This window comes from Dipodomys spectabilis, unplaced genomic scaffold (genome assembly GCF_019054845.1).
Source record: "Dipodomys spectabilis isolate Male_0828 unplaced genomic scaffold, ASM1905484v1 ptg000480l, whole genome shotgun sequence".
In the NCBI taxonomy this organism is placed as follows: domain Eukaryota; kingdom Metazoa; phylum Chordata; class Mammalia; order Rodentia; family Heteromyidae; genus Dipodomys; species Dipodomys spectabilis.
Genome location: NW_024871157.1, coordinates 1,037,826 through 1,062,475, shown reverse-complemented (window position 1 = coordinate 1,062,475; position 24,650 = coordinate 1,037,826). Strand labels below are relative to the sequence as shown.

Sequence of the window (24,650 nt, the reverse complement as noted above, 5' to 3'; positions counted from 1 at the left end):
GAACTCCAGTTCCACTCTGGCTTTTTTGGTAGGTAACTGTAGAAGAGTCTCACAAACTTTCCCGCCCTGGCTGGCTTTAAACTGTGATTCTCAGATCTCAGCCACCTTAGGAGCTAGGACTACAGGCCTGAGCCACCAGCACCTGGCACCCCTCCCATTTATTTTTAAGAATTACTAGACTTGCTTGTAACATTCTTTCCCCAGACATGTAAGGCTGGTCCCTCTTCATCTCTCAAACATCAGTCTGTAAGTCACCACCCTAGACTACCTGTCACACTTTTGTCTTCCCCCATTTTGTCTTTACTTGGGATTAGTATCTCTTAGGAAGCAAGGGATTTTGGGCCTCTTATTTCATGCCATGACCCAGCCTCAAACGATGCCTTGTATACACAGTAGGTACTCAGACAAAAAAGAGTAGGGTGGAGAAGAGTAACCCACAGGGCCACGCAGAGCCTGCCTGGGCTTCTCTCATGATCGAGTGTCTGTGAGCATTTGTCTGCCTCACAAGGAAGATGGGCCCAGCCTGGACCCCACAGGACGGAACAGGTGGTTCCCAGGCCCAGCCTTCCTGGGGTCCAGACTTGGAGAAGAATTTTTTTTTTTTTTTTGGGTCCGGTTGTGGGACCTGAACTCTGGGCCTGGGCGCTGTCCCTCAGCTCTTCAGCTCAAGGCTAGTGCTCTACCACTTGAGCCACAGCGCCACCTCCGGCTTTTTTCATTTTGCTTATGTGGTGCTGAGGAATGGAACCCCAGGGCCTCTGGCATGCAAGGCAAGCTCTCTACCACTGAGCCACCTTCCCAGCCCCGAGAAGAATGTTTTTACCACCCAGAGAAAGACACAGACAGACAGATGCAAATGCTGCTGGAGATCCTGGGGATGTGAGGAGTGCAGAGGACATCCCCATAGCCAGGATGGAGGCTGCCGGGCATTCAAAGGCTCTCTGCAGCTCTACCAGGCAGGGCTAGGAGGAGAGTGGCGGAAAACCTACCCAGGCAATGGGGCAGATAGCCCAAAGAAAGGGGAAAGGGAGAAGGGGAAAGAAGAGAGGAGAGAGGGGAGAGGAGAGGGGAGAACTGAGAGGTAGTACACTTTATTGACGGGTTCTCCTGGGTTCATCTAGCAATCCCAGACAAAGCTGGACCTGGCCTTGGCCAAGGTCCCGTCCATAAACGGAGTGCATCTCACACAAAACCAAGGGGGTGGGTGGACATGAGGGAAGGCTGCCAGACGAGGTGGGGAACAAGGCAGGGCCAAGGGGCTAAAGCGCTGGGTGCAGGGCTGGGGCACCCGAGGCCCGGGCAGGCCTGGCCAGCCCCTCACTCCCCGATGAGGTTCCTAGTGGTTCACAGTGAGACTGGCTTTGATTGGCAGGCGGTTGATGGGTAGACAGACCCTTTCCCACCCACCCTCGGCCTGACTCACGGAGCTGGGGGAGGAGAAAGCAAACCCAGCCTGTGCCCTCTGCTCTAGAAGGGCAAAGGAAAGAGCCCAGTTCTTCATGACATCCCCCAGGGTTGTTAGGAAGGGCAGCTACTCACTCTTGGCTCAGAAGTTTCTAGAACATTTTAAGAGAACTTGCCCACCTTCGTCCCAATTAGAAAAACGTCTTGTTGAAATCTAGGAGTGAGTGGAGTGCTTTGAACCAAGTGGTAAAAAAGACCTGGCAGGATGTTGATTTAAAAAGGTGGCTCTACCTTTGCCGGGGTCTGGGTGGCCGGGTGGGGGGATCAGCAGAGGGGCTCATGGCAGCGTGGGGCTGGAGGCAAGATGCGGGAAGCGTGAAACGTGGGACGTGGAGGCCGCCCTCCAGTGCTGCAGCCCGTACTCGGCGGGCCGGCTGCATGGGCACACGTGCCAGGCAGGTGCAGGCCCCTGTCCCCCTGGGAGAGGCCAGGCTGCCTGTCAGGCCTTGTGACTGTCACTGCTGGGCGGCTCCTTGTGGCCAGCCGTGTAGTCCGAAGGGGGCTCAAGCCCCAGCATCTGCCGCTGTACCAGCTTGGCATAGAGGCCGCCCTGGGCCAGCAGCTGCTGGTGCGTGCCCTGCTGGACCACGCGGCCCTTGTCCAGCACCACGATCAGGTGCGCCCGCTCCACGGTGCTCAGCCGGTGCGCGATGATGAGCACTGTGTGCTTCTGCAGGTTGCCGTGGATGGCCTGCTGGATCTGCGGAAGCAGCAGGGAGCCAACTTGGGGGGAGGGTGCTCCCGCCACCCCGCTATGTCCTACAAGCCCGCCGTCCCCACGGCTCTGAGACCCAACTACTCATTTTTAAAATGAAGACTCAAACAGAACCTGACTCCTGGCTTATTTTGTCTAAGAGAACTCAGGGTCCAACCTAAGGGAGGAACCGAACAAGGTGGAGATCTGCCCTTCCATCCAACCCCAAACCAGTATCCCCTTCCCTGGCGACTCCCAGAGTCAGTTCTCCCGCTATTCCTGCTGCTTCTCCTTCCCACTGTCCCCCTGGCTCCCACCGGGCTTCTGTCTGGCCCTGTCCATTTCTCCACATGGACAGTTTTCATTCTTCTTTTGTCTGTCATGGAGTTTTAAACTCAGGGCCTGGGCGCTGTCCCTGAGCTCTTTTGATCAAAGCTAACACTGTACCACTGGAGCCACAGCACCACTTCCAGTTTTCTGGTGGTTCATTGGAGATAGGAGTCTCACTTCCTGCCCAGGCTTGGTTTTGAACTGTGATCTTCAGATCTCAACCTCTTGAGTAGCTAGGACTACAGGAGGGAGCCATCAGTACCCAGCTCATTTTGTTGTTTTATTGATCTTTATGATTTTGAAGGGCAGGAAATCAAAAACAGGGCCTTGAGCACTAAGCAAGTGCTTGACCAGGGAGCTACACCTCAGGCCTGAGATATTCTAATCAGTTCTTGCTAAACGTTGCCCTGAACCCCCAAGGGCACCGTGTCCCACTTTAGCTCACTATCTGAACTCCTAGGGGACCTCGGGCAGTGAAGCTGCCAAGCCACACTGTCACTAGGTACATCCTGCAGATCAGAACCCATGAGCTGTAGGCACAGGAGAGCCCCAGGCCAGCCATGCTTGGTCAGTAATAATGGACTCACATTGGTTTGCCGATTGAACCAGCAGGTTAAAAATGGGAGCAGCCGGCCAGGGTTAAAGGGATATGCTGGACTGTACTTTCTGCTTCATTTAAACCTTAAAAGTGCTCTAAAATCAGGCTGCTGGCATGGCTGCTCTACCAAGGAGAGGCCTTCAGTCCAAGTCCCAGTAGCAGCTACACCAACACCTGCTGGAGAAAGCCCTGTGTGGACAGGGTCATCGCCTGCCTGGGCCCCTGGAGGCCCTTTCTGGAAGCAATTACCAAAATGGCCTCACGTGGGAGTCCTGCTCTTCTCAGATGCCCACCTTTTCTAGCTCAGCGGGGCTAGAACCCAAAGTTCCCAGCTTGGATCACTGCCACGAGAGCCAGGGCTCACACAGCCACAGGGACATTGTTTGTACGTATGGAAGCCCTGCCCCCCCTCCCCACACCCTTGGTCCCACCTGTCACCTCTAGGCCAATGGAATGCAGTGCAGCTCTCCCTCGCCCATCACTACTCACTGAACAAAACCTGGGTCAGGACTTCGGCTCGGCCTGTCTTTGGCAATGGCGCCCCCCAACCTCTCCATGCTGTCTGCTTCACATGACATCGGCCAGGGCAGTCCCCAGGCTCATGTCCTTGTTTGTTAGCTGTCTTCTCTGGGAACGGAAACGCCATGGGGCCTGTGGGCCATGTCTGACCCAGCTACCATGGAAACCCCAGTGCCTGGAGCAGTGCCTTGTGCCCAGGGGCGGGGTCCATCTATCATTAGCCATCCATGACTCTGGACCCTCTCTGCCAATGAAGAGGAGATGGGGAGAAGAGTCCAGGTCAAGGTCTCGAGGTCCTAGAAGCTGCAAGGTGGGGAGGGGCTAGAGCGCAGGGTCAGTACCTGTGCAAACCCTGGCTATGAGCGCCAGCACTACCAACACTTTTTTCTTTTTTTCTTCAGAAATAAGCTTGAAGCCGGGCGCTGGTGGCTCACGCCTGTAATCCTAGCTACTCAGGAGGCTGAGATCTGAGGATCACGGTTCAAAGCCAGCCCGGGCAGGAAAGACTGTGAGACTCCTATCTCCAATAAACCACCAGAAAACCGGAAGTGGCGCTGTAGCTCAAGTGGTAGAGCACTCGCCTTGAGCTGAAGAGCTGAGGGACAGCGCCCAGGCCCAGAGTTCAAGCCCCACGACCAACAAAAAAAAAAAAAGAAATAAGCTTGATGGCTTGGCACCAGTGGCTCACACCTGTCATCTCAGCTACTCAGGAGACTGAGATCTGAAGATCGCAATTCAAACCCAGTCTGGTCAGGAACGTCCATGAGACTTTTTGTCTTGTTTTTGCAGGTCCTGGGGCCTGAACTCTGGGCCTGGGTGCTGTCCCTCAGCTCTTCATCTCAAGGCTAGCGCTCTACCACTTGAACCACAGTGCCACTTCTGGCTTTTTTTCTGCTTATGTGCTGCTGAGGAATCGAACCCAGGGCCTCATGCATGCAAGGCAAGCGCTCTACCACTGAGCCACCTTTACCAGCCCCCGTGAGACTCTTATTTCCAATTAACTACCAGAAAACAGAAAGTGGTGCTGTGGCTCAAAGTGGCAGAGACTCGCCTGGAGCAAAAGATTCAAGGTCAGTGCCCAGGCCCTGAGTTCAAGGACAGTGCCCAGGCCTTGAGTTCAAGCCCTACCACTGACCAAAAAAGCATTAAGCTTCAGGATACAGCTTCTAATCTAAGTCACCTAGTTTTGAGAACCTCTTGTTCCCACTTTTGAGGGCTTTAGCTTTGTTGAGCCCAAGATGGCTGGTCCCAGCAAATCCACCAGTCAGGGAGCTGATGCCTAGGACAGCCCTTCCCATGCCTGCCAGGGGACACCTGGACACCTGGCACAGCTCTGCCACACAGCACTCACCAGGTACTCGCTCTCTGCGTCCAGAGCGCTGGTGGCTTCGTCCAGGATGAGGACAGGGGGGTTCCGCACCAGGGCCCGAGCCATGGCCACGCGCTGCTTCTGGCCGCCGGATAGCTGGGCTCCTTTCTCCCCGGTCTCTGTGGGGGGGACACAGAGGGCAAGTCAGCAGGGAAGGCGGCCAGGCAGCCCCTGCAAAGGATATAAAACCTCTCCCGGCCACTCTGGACGCTGGGCTTTCTAGAAGTTTCAGAATCTCCCTGGTGGGAAGCTCATGAAATGATGCTTCCGGCCCTGCATGTAAGCCATGCAGATTCAGGCCTTCCTGTTTATGGGATGCAAATTTCACCTGGGTGGAAGGAAAAGGGGAGACAGCAGCGGCCCAAGGGCAGCGCCTCCCTCACTCCCTCAGAGGGCCTCATCCCCAGGGTGGCCTCCAGGCAGGGCGGAGGATGCTGCCTCCTCACCTGTGCTGTAGCCATCCTGGAGCTCCATGATGAAGCCGTGGGCATTGGCTTTCTGGGCAGCCTCCACCACCATCTCAAAGGGCACAGCAGGCAGCCCGTAGGAGATGTTGTCGGTGATGGAGCGGGCGAACAGCACGGGCTCCTGGCTTACTAGAGAGATCTGCGGGAGGCAGGAGGAGGACGAGGCTGGCAATGTCTCCAGTCAGCTGTTGCCAGCAGCCTCACCAGCCAGGCCTGGCTGACGCCAGGAGTCTCAGGTCTGAAACCCGAGCTACACGCTCCACTCAGCTGCCTCTCCTTCCCAGAGGAGTACCACAGTTCCCAGACCCTCAGCCTCTCCATCCGACACACTGGGGCCCCCCGAGATTGCCGCTCTGGGCTAAGCCAAGTCCCCCGACCACCAAGGGCAAGATCGCCACCTAGCCCTGTCTCAGTGCGAAGCAAATCGAGAGGGTGTGTTTAGAACGCTGCTCTGTGAATGCACCTCCCTGACTGTTGTCCTTGCCTTTCTAAGAACCAACTACTCCAACGAGCTGTTGCCTTATGATCTGGGGTAGGAGTGATCATATGGGAAATACCATTCAAATCCCGGTACTGGCACTAAAATCAATAAATCAAGCTGGAAACTTAGGAGGCTGCGGTTTGGAAAAGCGCTGTTCAAATCAAGCACAAGCAGAAAGGTCTATGAGACTCTAGCTCCAAAATAATGAGAAAAAAGCAGGGCTGGAGGTGTGGTTCAAGTGGTCGAATGTCATCTGAGCAAGGAAGCTGAGTGAGAGCGTGAGGCTGGGAGGGGAAGGGCGGGGAGAGCACTTGGGGGAGGCCGGGGAGGCAAGGCCGGACACTCACCACGCGGTGCAGGTACTTGTGGTCGTAGGCGCCGATGGGCCTGCCGTCCAGCAGCACCTGGCCGCCCTGCAGCGGGTAGAAGTTCTCCAGGATGTTGACGCAGGAGCTCTTCCCACTGCCCGAGGGCCCCACCAGGGCGGTCACCTTGCCCGGGGACAGGCTGAAGGAGACATTCTGCATGGGACAGAGGCACCTGTGGAGTCCAGGCTCAGTCTTGAGGCTCCTGCCTCAGACACTCGGGGGTGCCCCTCCCAGCCCACCCCACACAGGACCCACCCCATGCGTCCTGCCTTGGCTGGGTATGGCTGGCCCCGGAGAGCCCCCTTCTAGGATTTGGTGGTGCCTTTAAATCACTGTTTCCTCTGCCCGCAATGTTCTTTTGGCAGTGAGCTACCTGCCCGGCCCCAGCTCCCGGGGCAGGTATAAGCTCAAAGGTCACCTTGTCACCTCCTCCAAGAAGCCCTGAGGGACTCTTAGCCTCAGCTCCCCCACTATCCCCAAACAGCTCCCCATCTATCATCATCAACAACTCCCCCCCCCCCCTCCTCCTTCTTCTTCCTCCTCCTCTTTTTGTTTTTTTGCCAGCCCTGAGACTTGAACTCAGGGCCTGGGCACTGTCCCTGAGCTTCTTTTGCTCAAGGCTAGCACTCTACCACTTGAGCCACAGCGCTACTTCCAGCTTTTGCTGTATCTGTGGTGCTGAGGAATTGAATCCAGGGCTCCAGGCATGCTAGGCAAGCGCTCTACGCTAGGCCACCTCCCAGCCCCTCCCTATCTCCTTGTAGGCTTTCCCCTGGAGTCTCACTCTAGGCCTCCTGTGTTCCCAGCTGAGGCGCCTCTTACCTGCAGGACCTGCGTGTGGGGCCGAGTGCGGTAGGTGAAGGTCACGTTCTCAAAGTCCACCCGGCCCTCCAGGTGGTCAGGGGCCAGGATCCCATCGTGCACCATGGTCGGCTGCCGGTCGATGAACTCAAACACCTTCTCAGCAGCGCCCACGCCCTGCATCAGGCCGCTGTAAACGGAGCCCACCGACTGCAGGGAGTAGACACACGTTCCTGTCCACCAGCACCCTGTGCTGACACCTACTCTGTGCCAGGGGTGCAGACCGAACAAGGACAGAATGGCAGCTTTGAGGGAAAGGAGGAGGCCACCTTGAGCAGACAATAACAATAATAATCTTTTTTTTTTTGTCAGTAGTGGGTCTTGAACTCTGGGCCTGGGTGCTGTTCCTCAGCTCTTCAGCTCAAGGCAAGCACTCTACCACTTGAGCTTCAGCACCACTTCTGGTTTTCTAGTGGTTTATTGGAGATAAGAGTTTCACAGACTTTCCTGCTTGGGCTGGCTTTGAGCCGTGATCCTCAGATCTCAGCCTCCTGAGTAGCTAGGATTACAGGCGTGAGCCACGGCGCCCAGCTTAATAATCATTTTTAAAAGCCAGGAGAACAATAAAAACATGGTGGTTTGTGAGAACATTAGGAATCCACCTCTCATGGTCCTTACCGCTAACTCTCACCGGCAACCAGCCTAACCCAGCCCCAGGCACCAACCTTCGGTAAGTGAGAAGGGGCAAGGAGGAACCAGCCTTGTCTTCCAGCTGCTTCTGAGAACTGGAATTTCAGGGATTTTGTGCTGGTCCTGGGGCTTGAACTAAGGACCTGGACACTGTTCTTGAGCTTTTTGGCTTAAAGCTAATGATATACCCCTTGAGTCACAGCTCCACTTCTAGATTTAGGGAGTACTTAGTTGGAGATAAGCGTCTCCTGGACTTTCCTGCCCAGGCTGTCTCTGAAGCATGATCTTCAGATCTCAGCCTTCTGAGGAGTGAGAATTATAGGCGTGAGCCACCAACGCCTGGCATGATTGCAGTTTTTTAAAATTGGTTTTAATGTGTAGTCTACAGAAATAGATTCACCCTGGGTAAAAAAATAAGGGTAGCCATGTAAAGGAGAGTCATAATAGCGCTTGTTTTATTGAGTACTTTTTTCTACAAATTTTGTTGAGATGATGCCTCATGGCGTAGCCTCAAACTTGAGATCCTCTTGCCCTCAGCCTCCCACGGGCTGGGATTACAGGTGTGTGCCACCACACCCAGCTTTTTGAGCACGCTCTATATTCTCTGAGGCACAGAGAATTCAAGTGACTTGCCCTGGGTCTCATTACCAGGAAGTGGCAGGGGCAGAATCTGAATCTACTTTCTAGGTCTGGCCTATCTTAGGCAATACATAATACAGGGGCTCCCTTGTCTGCAGGAGGGAGCTCTGAGGTGCTGTGCTGGCCCCGGGATGGAGCCCCAGTGGGCCACACCAGTGACGGCTCCATGATGGGCCTTTGTAGAATTCCTTCCCTTCTTCCCTGGGTGTTCCCATAGAAATCAGCACCCCCCAAATCCCATCCCTTGGTCTGCTTGTTTGGGAACCCCAGTATCTCCACCCTGTGGTGGTGTTCATAAGTGAGTGAAAGCAAAGTCCCATCCAGCTAGCATGGGTGAGTCACTCAGCCCCTCTGAGCCTCAGTTTCTTTTCCCAGAAGGGGAATTTCAACAGCATGTGACCTTCTCTGTCACCGCCCCCCAGCTTGGTCATGGGGTCACCTATCAGCAGCACTGTGACTGATCTCTCCCCTATCCGCTCCCTGCCCCGTCCCGCCGCCCTGCTCCGCCCCTCCCCCCCCCCCCCCCCCCCCCCCCGCCTCTCACCTCCATGCAGTCCCCCAGCACAAACTCATAGATGATGAAGGCGATGAGATTGCCGCTGGTCATCTGGCCAGAGATGACCAGGTGGCCCCCGTAGTAGAGGATGCTGACCTGGACCACCAGCAGCGTGAGCTGGAGTGTGGGAGAAAGGGGTCTGGGTCACCAAGGGCTCTGCCTCAGATCCCGACCTCCCCGCATGCCCACACCCCAGAGGCTCAGCACACCCCCACAAACTGCAAGTCTAGCCACTGGCAGGATGCCTTGGAGCCATTCCCTCCGAGGCCCCCAGCTGGAGCAGGCTGTGCGCCTGGCCTGAGAACAAGGCTTTCTTTGTAGGCCAGGCTCACACACGATGCCACTGAGTTCCTCTCTGGGTCCATCCTCCCCACTGGAAAGACTGGCTCAGAGAAGTTCGGGTGCATAGGCTCACATCACACAGCCAGCTGCACAGCGTAACACAAGGCTTGTTTCCTCCCCATGAAGGAAGGGTGTATCTGGGCTGCCTTGAGCTCTGTTGTTTGGCAGGGGCGTCTGGGAGGTGAGTAGATTCTGTGTACCGGTGACAACACACAACCTGCCCGGGATCCCTCTCTATGCCTCCACATCTTAGGTTCAGAGCTGGAATCTAAATGCCAGTGGAGGCTGCAGTGACCCATGTGAAGGGACTGCTAGGAGACTTAACCCTTTCTCTCCTCACTGGCGCTTTTGGGTGATGGCCTCCCTGACCCTCATCTCCTTCGCTAAAACTCAGCCTTCCTCCCCCAGCTTGTTCCCAACCAGCCACTTCCCATGAGGCCATGGGGCAGTGGTGGGATCTGGTGCTCCCCATTCTCCGGGACATGGGGCATGCTAGGAAGTGGCCCAGGTGGGGTCCTGGCTGGCCTACTGGTAGGGTCTGCTAAATGTCTCCAGTTGGGAGAAGAAAGCTCCTACCCCCCCCCCCCCGCACCCCACCCAGGCACAGGACAGCAGAGATGCCCAGAGGGAGCACGCGAGAGCTGTGCCCTTTCCTGGAGGGATTCTCTGCCGACTTGCTGCCAGCATGCAGGGTCCTGGGCCAACATCCGAGGTGGGTGGATCTCCTCACATGCACACCCACCCCCGTGGCCAGGAGGCCCTGGCCAGGTACACATACCCCACTGCCCCAGACATAGGACATGTAGGCGGCCGCCTCCTTCCTGTTCAGCTTGTAGACCTGCTGCAGCTTCCGCAGGTACACCTCCGCCTCCTCCTCCTCATTGGCGAAGCTCCGGACCGTCTTCATGGCGCTGATGGTTTCCTCGGCCGTGTTGCTGGCTCTGGCGAGGGCACTCTGGACCTCTTTGGAGAGTCTCTATGGGCCAGAGAGGAGGCATCACAACAGAGAGCTCCACTGTCCTCCTCTGGTTGTCTCTTGCTTTCCACCCTTCAGCGGTATCAGCTCAGGTCAAAAGGACAAGCCCACCTCCGCTGGCCCCAGCTCCTCCTCTACACATGACAGACTCAGGGCACACTCCAGGGCGCTTGCACGATTATAGGGTGGGGACGGTCAAGTCATCTTCAGTATCCAAAAGAAGCTGCTCACAATGAAGCGGTTGTGGATAAAAGAGCTTAAATACCTGGGCTGGGAGTGTGGCTTAGTGGCAGACTGCTTGCCTAGCATGCACGAAGCCCTGAGTTCTATTCCTCAGTACCATATACACAGAAAAAGCCAGAAGTGGTGCTGTGGCTCAAGTGGTAGAGTGCTAACAAAAGAAGCTCAAGGACAGTGCCAAGGCCCTGAGTTCAAGCCCCAGGACTGAAAAAAAAAAAGAAAACAGAAAATAAAAGACTTGGGGGCTAGGGCTGGGAAGGTGGCTCAGTGGTAGAGCGCTTGCCTTGCACGCATGAGGCCCTGGGTTCGATTCCTCAGCACCCCATAAGCAAAAAGAAAAAAGCCAGAAGTGGCGCTGTGGCTCAAGTGGTAGAGCGCTAGCCTTGAGCTGAAGAGCTGAGGGACAGCGCCCAGGCCCAGAGTTCAGGCCCCACAACCGGACCCAAAAAAGAAAAAAAGAAAAAGACTTCAACACCTGATCCTGCTCTGGCCTAGGAGCCGGAGGCCTTGGATGGCAATCCAGGCTGCACACCACACACTGAGGCAAGAGTCTGAGGCTTGGCGCAAAGATTCCAAGATTGCCAGCCAAGCCCTAAATGGTGGAGAAAGCCAGGGGCTGTGAAATCCACCACACTGTGTGACCAGAGGCAGATGGCAGAGATGTGAGCTTTGTTGCAGCAGAGGCCTCTGGACTGAGCTGTTCCAACTACAGCAGCTAGACTACTAAAATTCCCCAAGCAGGAGAGCTGCCCGGGGCAGGATGTCCCATGACCCGTGTCAGGGCCCGTCACGGAGAACAGGCAGGCCTGGGAGCCACGCCGCGCCCTGAGTCATGTCTGGCTGTGGGTGATGTGGTTTGTGGGGCTGACCGGCGGGGACAGTCACTACTCAGGCATGGTCTGGGACATGGGTGGAGCTTCCCAGAGGCCTCCCCCACCTGAACTTGGATAAGGGGTCTGAGGGGCAGAGAGCTGGGGACTGCTGGGGAGATCTTGTGCCCACCCAGGGCTGAGGGGCAGCCAGGAAGAAGGGAACCAACTCTGACCCTCAACTATTTACTTTCTCTCCTCAGTGAGGGACTGCGGGGAGGCCCGAGGCCCCTCCTGGCGGGGGCAGGGGGGCCTGTGAGGGTGCGTTCACTTGGTGCCAGGCAGGACACGCTCCCTTTGTGACCTTGACCTCAGGTCCTGGGCAGAGAGTCCTGGGGTAGGTCACCTGCACTTGTTATGGGACTCAGCCCTGCCTGCCTGGGTTCCGGAGAGTTCAGGGGTACTTGCCAAGCCAGGAGGCAGGAGGGAGCGAGGCCCAGCATTCTCAGGAGGCATGGGGGGGCGGGGCTGGAGGGAGCCTGCTTTCCACCCCCAGCCGCCCCCACCCATAGAAAGAGTGACGTGAGGGACTTCCGCCTTCCATCCTGGCTGTCCCCTCTGCCCTCACGTCCCCTCCCTTCCACCTCCTCGGCTTCCTAGAAGTTTCTCAGACACACGGGCATGCTCCCACCCTGGGGCTCCGCACCAACCGTCCTCTTTACTCAGAACACACCACCTTCTGCCCAGCTCCCTCCCGCAGATGCCCAGTGCGGCAGATGCTCCCTTAACACACCTCGGCATCCACTACCTGCCACCACGTCCCACACCGCTATCGCCGCCACAGCCAGTGTCCTCCATGATGCACCTCCCAGGGCCCAGACACAGCAAGCGCTCAAATAAGCAGACGAAGGAACACCAACCCAGCCTCATGACGCCCCTGTGCCACCCCACCCCCAGCCTCTCCTAAGGGGACCCAGGGGGCAGCCAGGACTCAGACCACGGCGGGGACCAGCAGCCTACCTTGTAGTACTTGCCGTAGATGCTGGACACCGTCATGATGATGGGGAAGCCCATGAACGTGACCAGGGACAGCTGCCAGGAGAGGCTGAACATGAAGACCACCACGCCCGTGACCTTCACCGTGTTCCTCAGGAAGATGTTGATGTTCTGGGAGACCAGGTCGCTGACCATGGTGGTGTCCGAGGTGAGGCGGGAGATGAGGTCCCCTGGAACACAGGCAGCTCAGCTCCTGCCGCAGCATCGAGGGCCGCTGTGGGCGCGGGGGACACTAAGGGCCTTGTGAGGCGGACACTGGGGAGTGTGGGCGGGACGGGGGTCTGGGGCGGAGGAGACGGCACTGCAGGGCTGGGGGAAGCCAGTCACGCTCACCAGCATCTTCTTCCACCTTCCCGCTGAACCAGGAGATGGCTGAGGCCCAGAGGGGGGGGCCTGGCTCAGCACCAGACACACCTGCCACTGAGCCAGCTTTTAAACCTGTGCCCGTCCCTGCCACTGCAGGGCGAGGAGCCCTCCTCTCACCTCGGAGAGACGGGCAGGTGCCCAGTGTGGGGCACCAGGCCGGGCTCCTCACAGCCCTGTGGGTCCCCAGACTACAGAGGAGAAAACTGAGAGCTGGACCCCAGGCTGCTGTGTCGGCAGTGGGCTGTGGCTGGCTTGCTCGCCCATCCAGCTGGGCCTCGGCCTCTGCCGACCGCAGGCTCCCATAGGGGAGCAAGCAGTGTGGCCTTCTGTCCCTACAGGGACCTCAGTGGCCTGGCCAGGGTCCTAGGGAGGCCAGAGCTCACACCCAACGTCACCGGGGCACAGGCCAGGCCCGTGTGTGTTTCCACAGTGAATGCAACCTCGGGAAAGGCAGCAGAGCCGAGGCCACCCGAGCACCCACTTGCCTCCTGGATGGGCAGCAAGCCACCCTACGCGCCAAGCCCCCAGGGACCAACCTGTGCGGTTCTCGTCAAAGAAGCTCGTCTCCTGAGACACCAGCGAGCGGAAGAGACAGTTTCGGAGGCGAATGTTCAGTCTGGCAAATATGAGGGTAAAAATGCCGCCCCGAATACCTGCGGCAAATGAGCTAATTGCAGATAAGAGACATTATAGCACGACGTCCTTCCGACAGGTGACAGCACCACCCAGACAGCCCCACCCGGCCGGGCCCGGGGCCCGGGGCCAAAACAGGCACCAATCTCAGGCCACTGCCCAGGGCCCGTCCCACTGCAGGGCGGCTCTCATGCCTCAACCAGGGTCCCCACCGCCAGGGCAGGGGACCCCAATCTACCAGCAGGCCCCCTCCCTTCAGCACACACAGGGCGGGTCCATCTTTTAGAAGACAGCCATCTCGAATGCCAGAGGAGCCCCAGGACAAGAAGGTAGAGCCCAATCAAAGCCATTTGGGAAGCTGGTCACCATGGTAATGCACTAAGGGAACCTGTCTTGGACCTCCCCGGCCCCTCCCCACTCCTGGGTACAGGCCTGGGCGTGCGGGACAGAGTGGCTACCTGCCGATGGCCAGCAGACACACCACGACCACCGCCGTGCTAAACTGGTCCATGCTCTTCTGGATGACGATGCTGTCGATGGCTCTGCCCGTGTAGTAGGGCAGGAAGGTCTCGCCTGCAGGAGGCAGGGAGGTTCAGGGAGGCTGGGTGCACCTGGGAGGCCTCTCCTCCCGGCACGCTCTGCTCCCCCACACCCACCCCAAGCTGCGGGTGATCCCTGTCTTCAGAGAACAGGCACAGGAGACCTTGGTTATAAACCAGACCCACTGGGCTCATGCGAACAGTGACGGCCACAGTGGAGGGCGCACAGCGGAGGCTGCCGGGGATGCTGGGAGCCATGGGAAGGGGACAGGTTGAGGTACAAGGCCACACCGGGCCACACAGCTCGTCGGCTGCTGATGGCTGCCAAAGGCAGCTTCACATCTCCTGGGTGGAGAGTCAGAGTCCAAAGTCTCCAAGCCCACAGCGCTGCTGCTCTGGTCCTGGAGTGGCTGCCAACTGCCCTTCACAGCCTGCAGGAGACTTCTCCCCCATGTGTCTCTAGAACAACCCTGGAGATTCAGAGAGCCCTAGCAACTCGCTCAGGTCACAGAGCAAGGGCTGGGGAGGCCCCGGGCTCAAGGCTTCCCATGTGGGGCCTTCTTCATTGTCCCCTCCTGCCCCCCTAAATTCCTATGCTTTTTTTTTTTTTTTTGGGTCCAGTGGTGGGAGCTAAGCAAGCCCTCTGCCACTGAGTCACCTTCCTAGACCTGTGGAGGGTTTTTTGAGCGGTTTTAAGTCACAAATGAAGTACGACCCTCTTGCAGGGTTTCAGGTCCATCAGAAGGGTCTAGAGAGTAGGCTGGCTCCCTCTTGCGCTCTGATTTTGCCACATGAAGACACAGCGTCCCTCCCCTCCAGTTGCTGTCCCCCCCCTTGGAGGCAACCAGACCCTACACCTGGAATAGACCCTACACCTGCCTGCGCCTTGAGCCTGGGCTTCCTAAGCTCCAGACTGTGAAGAAGATATTCCTACTACTTATAAGTCACCCAGGCTATGGGGGTTTGGAGCAAGATACTTGCCCACCCCCCAACTCTAGAATGCCTACTCTCCTGGAAACATCACCACTGTCCTAAGATCTATAGGCATGGCAGCTCCTTCCACAGGCAAGTTAGATAGAAGCTGGGCATGCAGTTGACACTCAATGAAGGTCAATGAATGGAGCCTGGGCAGCTCTGCCTTGACTCGGCCCTGGCCGGCCAGGCATTCTATGTGACTCTGGCGCTCTCTACTGGGCATGGAGCAGAAGCCAGGAGGTGGCAGCCCAGAGGGCCTCCCACCCCCAGTTCTACGTACAGGGAAGATGAGGTCACTGGCAAGCGCTGACAGCCAGTGCAGATGACAATAACAACCCCACTGGGTGCTGGGTACCCTGCAAGGCATTATGCAGACGCCTGAATCCGCAGTGTCATGTGACTGAGCCTCTAAATCCTGCTGCCACACCCCCACCCACAGGGCTCCAAGCTGCCAGGCTCACCCACATCTCAGTACTGCACCTCGGTGCTGCTTCTGCCCTCTCCTTCCCCTCCACCAGGACAAGTGGAATCCTACTGATGCTCTCTCAGGCCTCGTTTCCCTGCTGCTCAACACAGTCCACTGCTCCCACTCAGCCTGAATGACAGCACCCCTCCCGAGTGACTTCGTCTTCTCCCCTTCCCCCCTTGCTCACTCTGCTCCAGCTCCACTGACCTCTGCTATTTTTTTAACCCACCAGGCACTTACCTACCTCAGGACTTTTGCGTGGCTGGTCCCTTGCTTGGAACAATCTAATCCCAGATCCGTTATCTTTGAACTCTTATCTTCTTCAAACCCAAATGCCACCCAGTGTTCCCATAGCTTTGATATTTTTAACCTTCCTATTTGTGGAAATACTTTCCTTCCACCGAGAAGGAATTGGAGCTCAGAGTGGTTAAGTCACTTCCCCACATTTACATGGTTGGGTGCCAAGAAACCCATATTAAAGGATCCTAGCCAGGTGTGGCGGTCACACTGTAATCCTGGCACTGGGTCACAAAGTTAGGTTAGTGCTACATCCCAAGGCCCTGTCTCAAAAAGTAAAGCACAACGCCAACAACAAAATAATCATGACTTCGGAAATACTCAACACTGCAAATGGCCTTATCCCCAGTGGGTAGTGGCAGGGGTTTCTTTCTTCCATTCCTGCCCCTCCCTTCCTTTCGTCCTTCCATTACAGGGTACAGAAAAAGGCTGGCAGGAATGAATGTTGATCGAACTGTTTGCTGAACATGATCTCATTAGCCAGCATTCCCGTTTACTGCTGCTTTTGCTAGACACCAGGCCTCATCTAGTTTAATTCTTAGGACAGTCCATCAATTCTCAGGATAGCTCATCAAAGCTCCCATTTCCAGATGGGAAACCGAGGCTTGGATAAGTTAGATAACTTGACTAAGGTTCCTAAGTATCGACCTGAGTCCTTGATTTTTTACTCAACCCCTCAAGCTGGCTGGGCTGTAGAGCATCAGTTTTTTCTGATTAGATACCAGGGCCTGCACAGACAGGTGGCCATTCATTCCTGCACTCATTCATGCCGGGAGTATCTATGCTGGGATGCTGGACCTGGGGTGACTCAGGCCTGGTAGGGAGGCAGGATGGGGTTGGAGACTTCAATCACCAAACACCATAACTGCGGTGCAAAGACCACAGCTAGTAGAACGCAAGGAGCTTCTGAGGGGGCATCTGGATCTGACACCTGAGTAGGAGGAGCTGTCTGGTTAAAGAAAAAGGGCCCCCCAATATTGAGTCACTTCCTGCATGCTGAGAGCTGTTTGAGGCATCTTACTCCCTAAATGTCTCCCCCCCAAAGAAAAGCACATGTGGTGATGGCATAGTGGTGGGTGTGGAACTTCTAGAAGGTGGGGCCTGCTTGGAGAAAATGTCACCAGGGTGCTGACTTGGAAGGGCTTATGGGATCCCGGCTCCGTTCTCTGTCTCTCTGCTTCTTGTCTCGTCTCTCTGCTTCTTGCTCTCTGCTTCCTGCTACTGTAGAGTGAGCAGCTTTGTTCTACCACACACCATCGCCCTGACGTGTTGTCCCACCTGCAGACAATGGAGTCGGCTGACTAGACTAAGACCTCCGAAAGGGCTGGGATGTAGCTCAGTGGCAAAGCGCTTGTCTAGCAAGTGCCACGTCCTGGGTTCGATCCCCAGTACCAAAAAAGAAAAGACAAAAATACAGTTAAAAAAACTCAAACATAAAACCTCCAAAAAGATGGCTAAAAGATGCCTTCCCTCCGTGTAAGTGGGCTGTCTCAGGCAGCCTGTCACTGCACTGCACAGCTGGCAGACACAGGACTTTGATGTCACATGTTAGGCATAGGGGCAGAGATCTTCAGAGAGTCTGAGCAACAGCTGTGACCATAGGACTTAAAAGGATGTCAGAGGCGGGCGCTGGTGGCCTATAATCCTAGCTACTCAGGAGGCTGAGGTCTGAGGATCGCAGTTCAAAGCCAGCACAGGCAGGAAAGTCCGTGAGACTCTTATCTCCAATAAACCACTCGAAAACCGGAAGTGGCACTGGGGCTTAAGTGGTAGAGCACTCGCCTTGGGACAGGGCCCAAGCCCAGAGTTCAAGCCCCACGACCGACAAAAAAAAAAAAAAAAAAAGGATGTCAGGTAGATTTTGGCAGAAAGGAGGAAGGAGGAGCAGAGTCTGGCCTTCTCTGAAGATAGCACCCTCCTGGGCACTGTCCCTCTAAGTAACATTTTACCATCTCACAACAGCTAACATTCCTAGATGCTCAGCTTTGTGCTCAGTCTGTCCTGTTCTGATTCAAGCTTCACGAGGCCGTGAGAGGTCTCCCCTGAGCCCTGAGACCCCACAGAAGAGGGGCCATGAGGTTCAGAAAGGCTCACAAGCTTGGTAATGTCACACAGCTTGTAGAACCCTACCGTGCTACAGTGCGCGAAGGGACAAACACACCCTACATCCAAGCCAAGAGAGGCTGACACAAGCGAAACCCACGCGAGGCAGAGGCATGCAGCACATGCTGGTCGTCCCAGCTCTCGGGAGGCAGAGGGGCGAGGATTAAGGTTTGATGCCAACCTGGGCAAAATGGCAACCAATCCTGTCCAAGCCAAACTAAAAGCATGGCTCAAGGGGCAGAGTGTCTGTCTAACGAGGCCCTCAGTTCAATCCCCAGTACACCCAAAACATTAAAAAAAATAAAAATAAAAACCGCAGGAAGCCAGGCCTCATAATCTTCATTCTATTCAGTTTACACCAGAAACCTTGAGGCCCAGACGCCTCAATCCCAGAGACCAGGCCCAGGTCTGCCACGGTCACGGGAAATGTGTGTGAAGGAAGTTATCATTTAAGAGAAAAAGACCCAAAACAACTCAAAAGGCCGACTCAAAACTGGAAAACCTACACTACAGTCACACAGTATAAACGGTGCAACCAAAGGAGAAACAAAAGTCCTGAGGGGGAAAGTTCCAGAATGCATTAAGTGAACAGAGCAAGAACCAAAAGGCATGCTCCAGATGGAGCAAGGGGTGCCGCAGGCCGCTGCTAAGCAAACAATGGAAGCACCAAAAGAGGGAAGCAGCCAGGTGCTGCTGGCTCACGCCTGCAATTCCAGCTGTTGAGAAGGCTGAGATGGTTCAAAGCCAGCCTGGTCACAGAAGTCCCTGTGAGACTCTTACTCCAAAACTGGAAGTAGAACTGTAGCTCAAAGTGGTCGAGCGCTAGCCTTGAGCAGAAGAGCTCAGGGACAGTGCCTAGACCCTGAGTTCAAGCCCCACAACAACAACAACAAAAAAGGAAATAACCTGTTTCCTTGCTCACTTGGAAGGTTTCAGAACCTTCCCCTATAGTGTGTTCTGGGTGGGAATGTTTTGTTTTCATCTCACTTGAAGTCTGAACCACGTTAAGTAAAATGCTACACATTCAAAAGGGAAGAAGAGACTGGCCATGGCGGCTCACACCTGTACTCTGAACAGAGATTGGGAGGTTCTCGGTTCAAGGCCAGCTCCGAGGTTAGCAAAACCCCACCTCAATCAAAAAGCAGGGTGTGGTTACATGGAAGTATGACCACAGCTGGGGTCCCAGAAGATAGGAGGATCGCAATCTGAGGTCAACCCTGGGCAAAAATGTGAAACCCGCAGCCCACACACTTAAAAAAATAACTGGGTGTGTGGTTCAAGTGGTAGAGTGCCTGCCTAGCAGATGTGAGACTGTGAATTCAAACGACAGTACTGAAAGAAAAAAAAAAAAGGCAGAGCTCCCGGGCTGCAGCCTGGGGGCCTCGCTTACCCAGAGCTGCCATGATGAGGAAGAAGGAGGCGGCCATGAGGAAGGCCACGTCGGGTTTGGTGTAGGAGAGCAGCTTCTGCAGCGTGGCGCCAGATGCCTGCTCAGCTGGCGGCCGGCCTTCCCCGTGGAAACCGTCAGCCTCGGCACCCGCACCTGGCTCCAGGGTCTCGGCGTCGGGCTTCACGGTGGACAGCAGCCACCAGAGCAGGAAGGAGGCAGCAAGAGACACGTAGGTCCACACGAAGAGGGCCCAGAACCATGGGTCCCGGATGGGCCTGCGGACCTCAGAGAAGAGCAGCAGCTTGACCATGGCGTAGATGCCCACGAAGAGGCACACGAGGGTGATGACGACCCAGGAGGCCCGCAGCCGACGGGGCCCCAGGGCGCTGTTCTTGGCCACACCGATGGTGGCCCCCAGTAGCAGGCAGCTGCGGTACAGGCAGGCGGCCCACAGGTCCAGCACCGAGTCGAAGATGTTGAAGTGGCGGATGTCCTCCAGCAGGCTGCGGTCAAGGTGGCTGAAGGCATAGATGGCCGTGGTCACACCAACGTCCATGCTCATGAAGGCCAGGGTCACCACCACCGCCCTCCACAGACGCATCCTGGTAGCTGGCAGTGGTCAGGTACCGAGGACAGGCTCACCGCGGCAAGGCCATCACTGTCTACAGGGAGAGGCCAGACCTACAGGGGGACAAACAGTGAGCATGGGGGGGGGGGCGTCCAGCTTGCTACCTGGGGCTTGATGAGCTTGGGTAAGATACTTGGCGTCTCCGAGCCTCCATTTCCTCATCTGGGAAACAGCAATGAACAGAAGACTGACAGTGTTAAGAGGCTCCCATTCATCCAAATAATATTTCCAGGGCATTTCTTTGGGTTGGGGTCTTAGCCATGAACAAGATCCATACTGATCCAGGCCCCACAGAGAGGGGGGAGCACGCGGGGACAGCTGTGATAAGAAAGCCATGTAGAGTGCTGGGGCTGGGGCGGGCGGGCAAGGATGCTGCAGAGGTCCATAGATGGCGTTGTGCTTAACACACAAACCTCTCAACACCCAGGTCCTCGTGTGGAAATGATGACGTGAAGTTCAGGGCACGCACGTGAGTCCTGGGCACGGTGCATGGCACAAAATTCGTACCGCTGGTTGCTGTCGGCGATAGACCAGGATGCGTCAGGCAACCTGGACCCTCTTACAGCAGGAGGAGGGCTGAGGGGTGCAGGGGTGGCCCGCAGGTCCCACACAACCCAGACAGCTCTTGTCTGCTTGGCAGAACCCAGCCCAGGCTGACCAAACCCCCCAGCCCAGGCTGAGAGTCCCCCGAACCCAAGCTGTCCCCCAGCCCTAGGGCCCAGTAGGGATCTGTAGCTCAATGACTACGTTGTCCTAGCACCTCCTGCACTGGGACTGGGGGTCTCAGAGCTGAGGGGCACCAGGCCTGAGCCTGGTGGTCTGGGGCTGCAACTGGAACTTGTCCAGGGCAGGGCTGGGGCCAGGTGGTGGAGCCCCTGAACCCCTCCTGACCAATTCTTCCTGGGGTGGGCCTCTACAGTCCCCCTTGAAAATGGGTCAGTCTCTGAGCCCTACGTGAAGGGCTCAATCATGCCTGGACTAGACTAGACCTTCTCCCCACGACGTGAGAGGATCACCCAGTTTTTTCCCATGGGGAAATGGAGGCACAGAGTGACACAACCACCACCTACTTCAGATACTCAGCCAACAAGGACCCAAATCAAGACTTAAACTGAGACGTGAAGGACCCCAGCATGCAGTAAGTGCCCAATAATTGCAGCACAGCTATGTAACCCAGCACTTTCTATGGGCCTGCCTTGTGCTAGTAGTGCCTCTTGTGTTGACTTAACCCTCCAAAAAGCTTTGTGAGGTCTGCATTGTGGTCAACCCCAGAGAAGCAAATAACTTGCCCAAGGGCACACAGCTGGTGGACAGCACAGCTGGGATGTGACCTTAGAGCTGTCTGGATGGAGTATGGCTCTTAACTGTTAAGCTAAGAACCTCTCAGTATAGTGAGTGCCCACAGGGCATGCCCATTAAGGGAACACAGAGTCTGCCTCACAAGGCCCAGTCAAGTCAGGACGGTGACAGCCACAGCCCACACGTTAACACTAACACTATGTACAAGACACCTTGCTAAGCAACTTGCATCAATGCAAGAGCCTGACAAAGTAGCTTCTACTATTTTACAGTTGAGAAAACAGAAGCACAGAAAGATCAAGTGACCTGCCCCAGGTCACACAGCTAAGCAGAGCTGGGCTGTGAGGCTTCAAAATCTGGATTCCTGCCAGGTATCAGTGGCTCATGCCTGTAATCCAAGCTACTCAGGAGGCTGAGATCTGAGGATCACAGTTCAAAGTCAGCCCAGGCAGGAAAGTCCATGAGACTTTTTTTTTTGGTCCAGTCGTGGGGCCTGAACTCTGGGCCTGGGCGCTGTCCCTCAGCTCTTCAGCTCAAGGCTAGCGCTCTACCACTTGAGCCACAGCGCCCCTTCCAGTTTTTTCTTTTTGCTTATGTGGTGCTAAGAAATCGAACCCAGGGCCTCAGGCATGCAAGGCAAGCGCTCTACCACTGAGCCACCTTCCCAGCCCCAAGACTCTTATCTCTAATAAACCACTAGAAACCGGAAGTGGTACTGTGGCTCAAGTGGTAGAGCACTCACCTTGAGCTGAAGAGCGCAAAGACAGCATCCAAGCCCAGAGTTCAAGTCCCACGACCAACCAAAAAAAAATCTGGGTTCCTGCCAGGTGCCAGTGGCTCACACCAGTAGTCCTAGCTACTCTGAGGATCACAGTTCAAAGCCAGCCTGTGCAGGAAAGTCCATGAGACTCTTATATCCAATAAAACTACTCAGAAAAAGTCAGAATTGGTGCTGTGGTACAGCGCTAGCCTTGAGCACAAAGATGCTCAACGTCAGCGCCCAGGCCCAGAGTTCAAGCCCCAGGACCAGTTTAAAAAAAAAAAATCTGGCTGGGAAGGTGGCTCAGTGGTAGAGTGCTTGCCTTGCATACATGAAGCCCTGGGTTCAATTCCTCAGCACCACATAAGGAGAAAAAGCTGGAAGTGGCACTGTGGCTCAAGTGGTAGAGTGCTAGCCTTGAGCTAAGGAGCTGAGGAACAGTGCCCAGGCCCAGAGAGTTCAAGCCCCACAACCAACAAAAACAAAAAATCTGGGTTCCCTATTCCAAAGCTCTAATTATTGTTGAGCAGAGCCCCATGCTAGGGAGGTGGATCTGAGATGCACCTCCAGGCAGATTCAAGCCTGTCTCAGACTGTCACTTGCTTACTCAGCAGCTCCAAAGAGAGCCGGGGCCAACTGGGGTGAGAGCGCGGAGAGGTGAGACCGGCAGGCACTCCGTCCTGGCCAGCCCTTGCTCCGGCCCAGCCCGCCGCGCTGCCCGTGCTATCTGGCTCCTGGATGATCTGCTGCAATGCAGAGGCCTCGGGGAGAGTGAGTGGGCGAGCTCCAGTCCGAGACCAGGAAGGGGAGCTCCTGGCCCAGCGCCGCCTGGGGCTCCTGCCAGTCACTGCCCGCTGCACGACAGCCTGCCAGCCACCTCGGCTGCGGCCTCCGGTAGGTGGGCACAGGGATCTGGGCCCCTCACCCAGGCTGAGGTTCGGAGAGGCTAGGCTCAGCCAGAGACGCCTCCAGCTTCCAGGCACTGGGAGAATTCCTTCCTGCTAGGGCCCGTGCAGCCAGTTGCCCACCTGGGGGCCCTATTTGTTTGTTTGGTGCTGAGGACAGCTTGTGCTGCGCAGTAAGCAGACATTCTGCCACTGAGCTATACTCTCAGCCCCAGCTATTCACCTTCCTCAGAATACCCAACACTCCTAGGACCAGCATCACAGACGATGGAAGCATGTCTTGCAGAAGAGTGGAGGTAAGGCTTCTGCAGGGCTGTCTAGGACGCAGGCACCATAGTACCAGGTCCCCGCCCCCAAGAGCAGAGTCCTTCCACTCCCTGTGAGCAACATCCAACTGGGGCCAGGTTGGGTTACAGTGGGGGGGGGAAGGAGTAGGGAGTAGGTTGTTCAGTTATTTTTAAAGTTACTGAGCAGGAAAACAAAGGGGACAAGACCACAAGCTAAGGCTGCTAGGTGGGAGGACGGGATGTGAGGATGCTTGGAGGCGCATCCTGCCCTCCACTGCCTGACTACAAGGACGCAGCAGGCTCCTGCCAGGAGAGCAAACTGTGGGCACATGGGTGATATGCATGGCCCAAGAGACAAGGACAAGGTGGTGGCCAAAAGCCAGAGCAGGCCCTACTCAGGGCACACACAACCTGGCCCAGAAAGCCAGGGACAACTCTACTTGACCCCCAAATGCTACCAGTGGCCCAGGACTGGCCAGTGACCCTAGGCCCAGTGTGTGTGTGGGGAGGGGTCTTAACAAAGGCTTTCCTTTCCAACAGAGGAGATGAGGGATGGCACCGGTAGCTGGTAGTTCAGAAAAGCCAGGCTAGGACACAAAGATACTAAATAATGATAATCAAACACAGCAGCTATCATTTTTGGGGTGTTCCTAAGCGGATAACCCCACACTCCCCCTCAGTGACCCACTACCCTGGGTAGGTAGGATCACCATGCCCCTCCCAGCTGGACACGTTAAATGACGCTAGGAAAATCGTAGATGAAGCAGAATGAAAACCTGAGGCGTCGCCACTGGGGGTCCTTGCAGGGCCACAGAGGCTCATCGGGAAAGGTCTGGACTTGGTGCCTGAGTGGTCCTAGCTCATCTTCTCTGGGTGGGCAGAGCCCTGGAAGGACCAGTCACTGCTCGCTGGCAGGATGGGGCAGGATGCGGCCCCCCTGGGCCGGCCCCCCTGGCTGGGGCTGACCCTCTCCCTCAGACTTGGGAAAGTAGCTTCAGGTAGTTGTGGCTTCAGGCCCAGCAAAGTGGGGACAGCCTCCTCGGGTCACCTGGAGCTGGGGGGGGGGGGCAGGAGGGAGGGCATCGCCGGGCTGGGCCTAAAAGCTATCTCAATTAACGCCCGCGGGGAGGAGGCTGGGCCCCGGGGAGGGGCCGCGGGCCGCAGACCCGCCTCGGGCGCGGGCGGGGGTGCGGGGCGGGCCGCCGCCGCCGTGGGGGTGGGGAGGCTCGCGCGGCGCGGGCCGGGGCCGGCCGGGCCCCGCGCCCCCTCGCGACGCGGCCCGCGCGCCCTCGGCCCGGAGCCGGCGCCGCCGCGAGCTCGCCGCGGCGTGCAACACCCGTCCCGCGGCGCGGCGGGGTGCGGGCGCCGCCGGGGTGCGGGCCGGGAGCGGCCTCGCCGGGGAGGCCGCCAAGGGCGCCGAGACGCCCGCTCCCCGGCCGCCCGGCGGGGCGCGCCCTCGGCCCGAGCTGGGCCGGGGGTCCCGGCGCCGCGCCCTTACCTGTTACCTGGCACCAGGTGAGCCGGGGAAGGGGCGCGCGGCGGAGCCGGGTCGCCGGGGACGCAGGTGGCGCGCCGCTCATCCGAGCCCGCGCGGGGCGCTGCG

The 24,650-nt window shown here is 56.8% G+C and overlaps 1 protein-coding gene across 4 annotated transcripts; it reads right to left on the bottom strand.

Moving 5' to 3' along the window:
- Nucleotides 1–949: 949 nt before the first annotated feature.
- On the bottom strand, nucleotides 950–24,650 carry Abcb9 (ATP binding cassette subfamily B member 9). Of its 4 annotated transcripts, XR_006145748.1 has the most exons (13): nucleotides 24,546–24,650; nucleotides 19,169–19,849; nucleotides 13,857–13,971; nucleotides 13,302–13,432; nucleotides 12,364–12,569; nucleotides 10,097–10,294; nucleotides 8,965–9,093; nucleotides 7,113–7,301; nucleotides 6,270–6,443; nucleotides 5,421–5,580; nucleotides 4,957–5,093; nucleotides 1,231–2,164; nucleotides 950–962 (listed from the first exon to the last, which is right to left on the bottom strand). XR_006145748.1 is itself a non-coding variant. In XM_042669073.1 (12 exons), the coding sequence occupies exons 2-12, from the start codon at nucleotides 19,767–19,769 to the stop codon at nucleotides 1,904–1,906; spliced, it is 2,301 nt and encodes a 766-aa protein (XP_042525007.1). In that variant the 5' UTR covers nucleotides 19,770–19,849; nucleotides 24,546–24,650; the 3' UTR covers nucleotides 1,076–1,903. The 4 variants fall into 4 exon arrangements, 3 of the variants coding, with proteins under 3 accessions (XP_042525007.1, XP_042525009.1, XP_042525008.1); XM_042669073.1 differs by lacking the exon at nucleotides 950–962 and having other exon boundaries at nucleotides 1,076–2,164; XM_042669075.1 differs by lacking the exon at nucleotides 950–962 and having other exon boundaries at nucleotides 1,076–2,164; nucleotides 7,113–7,121.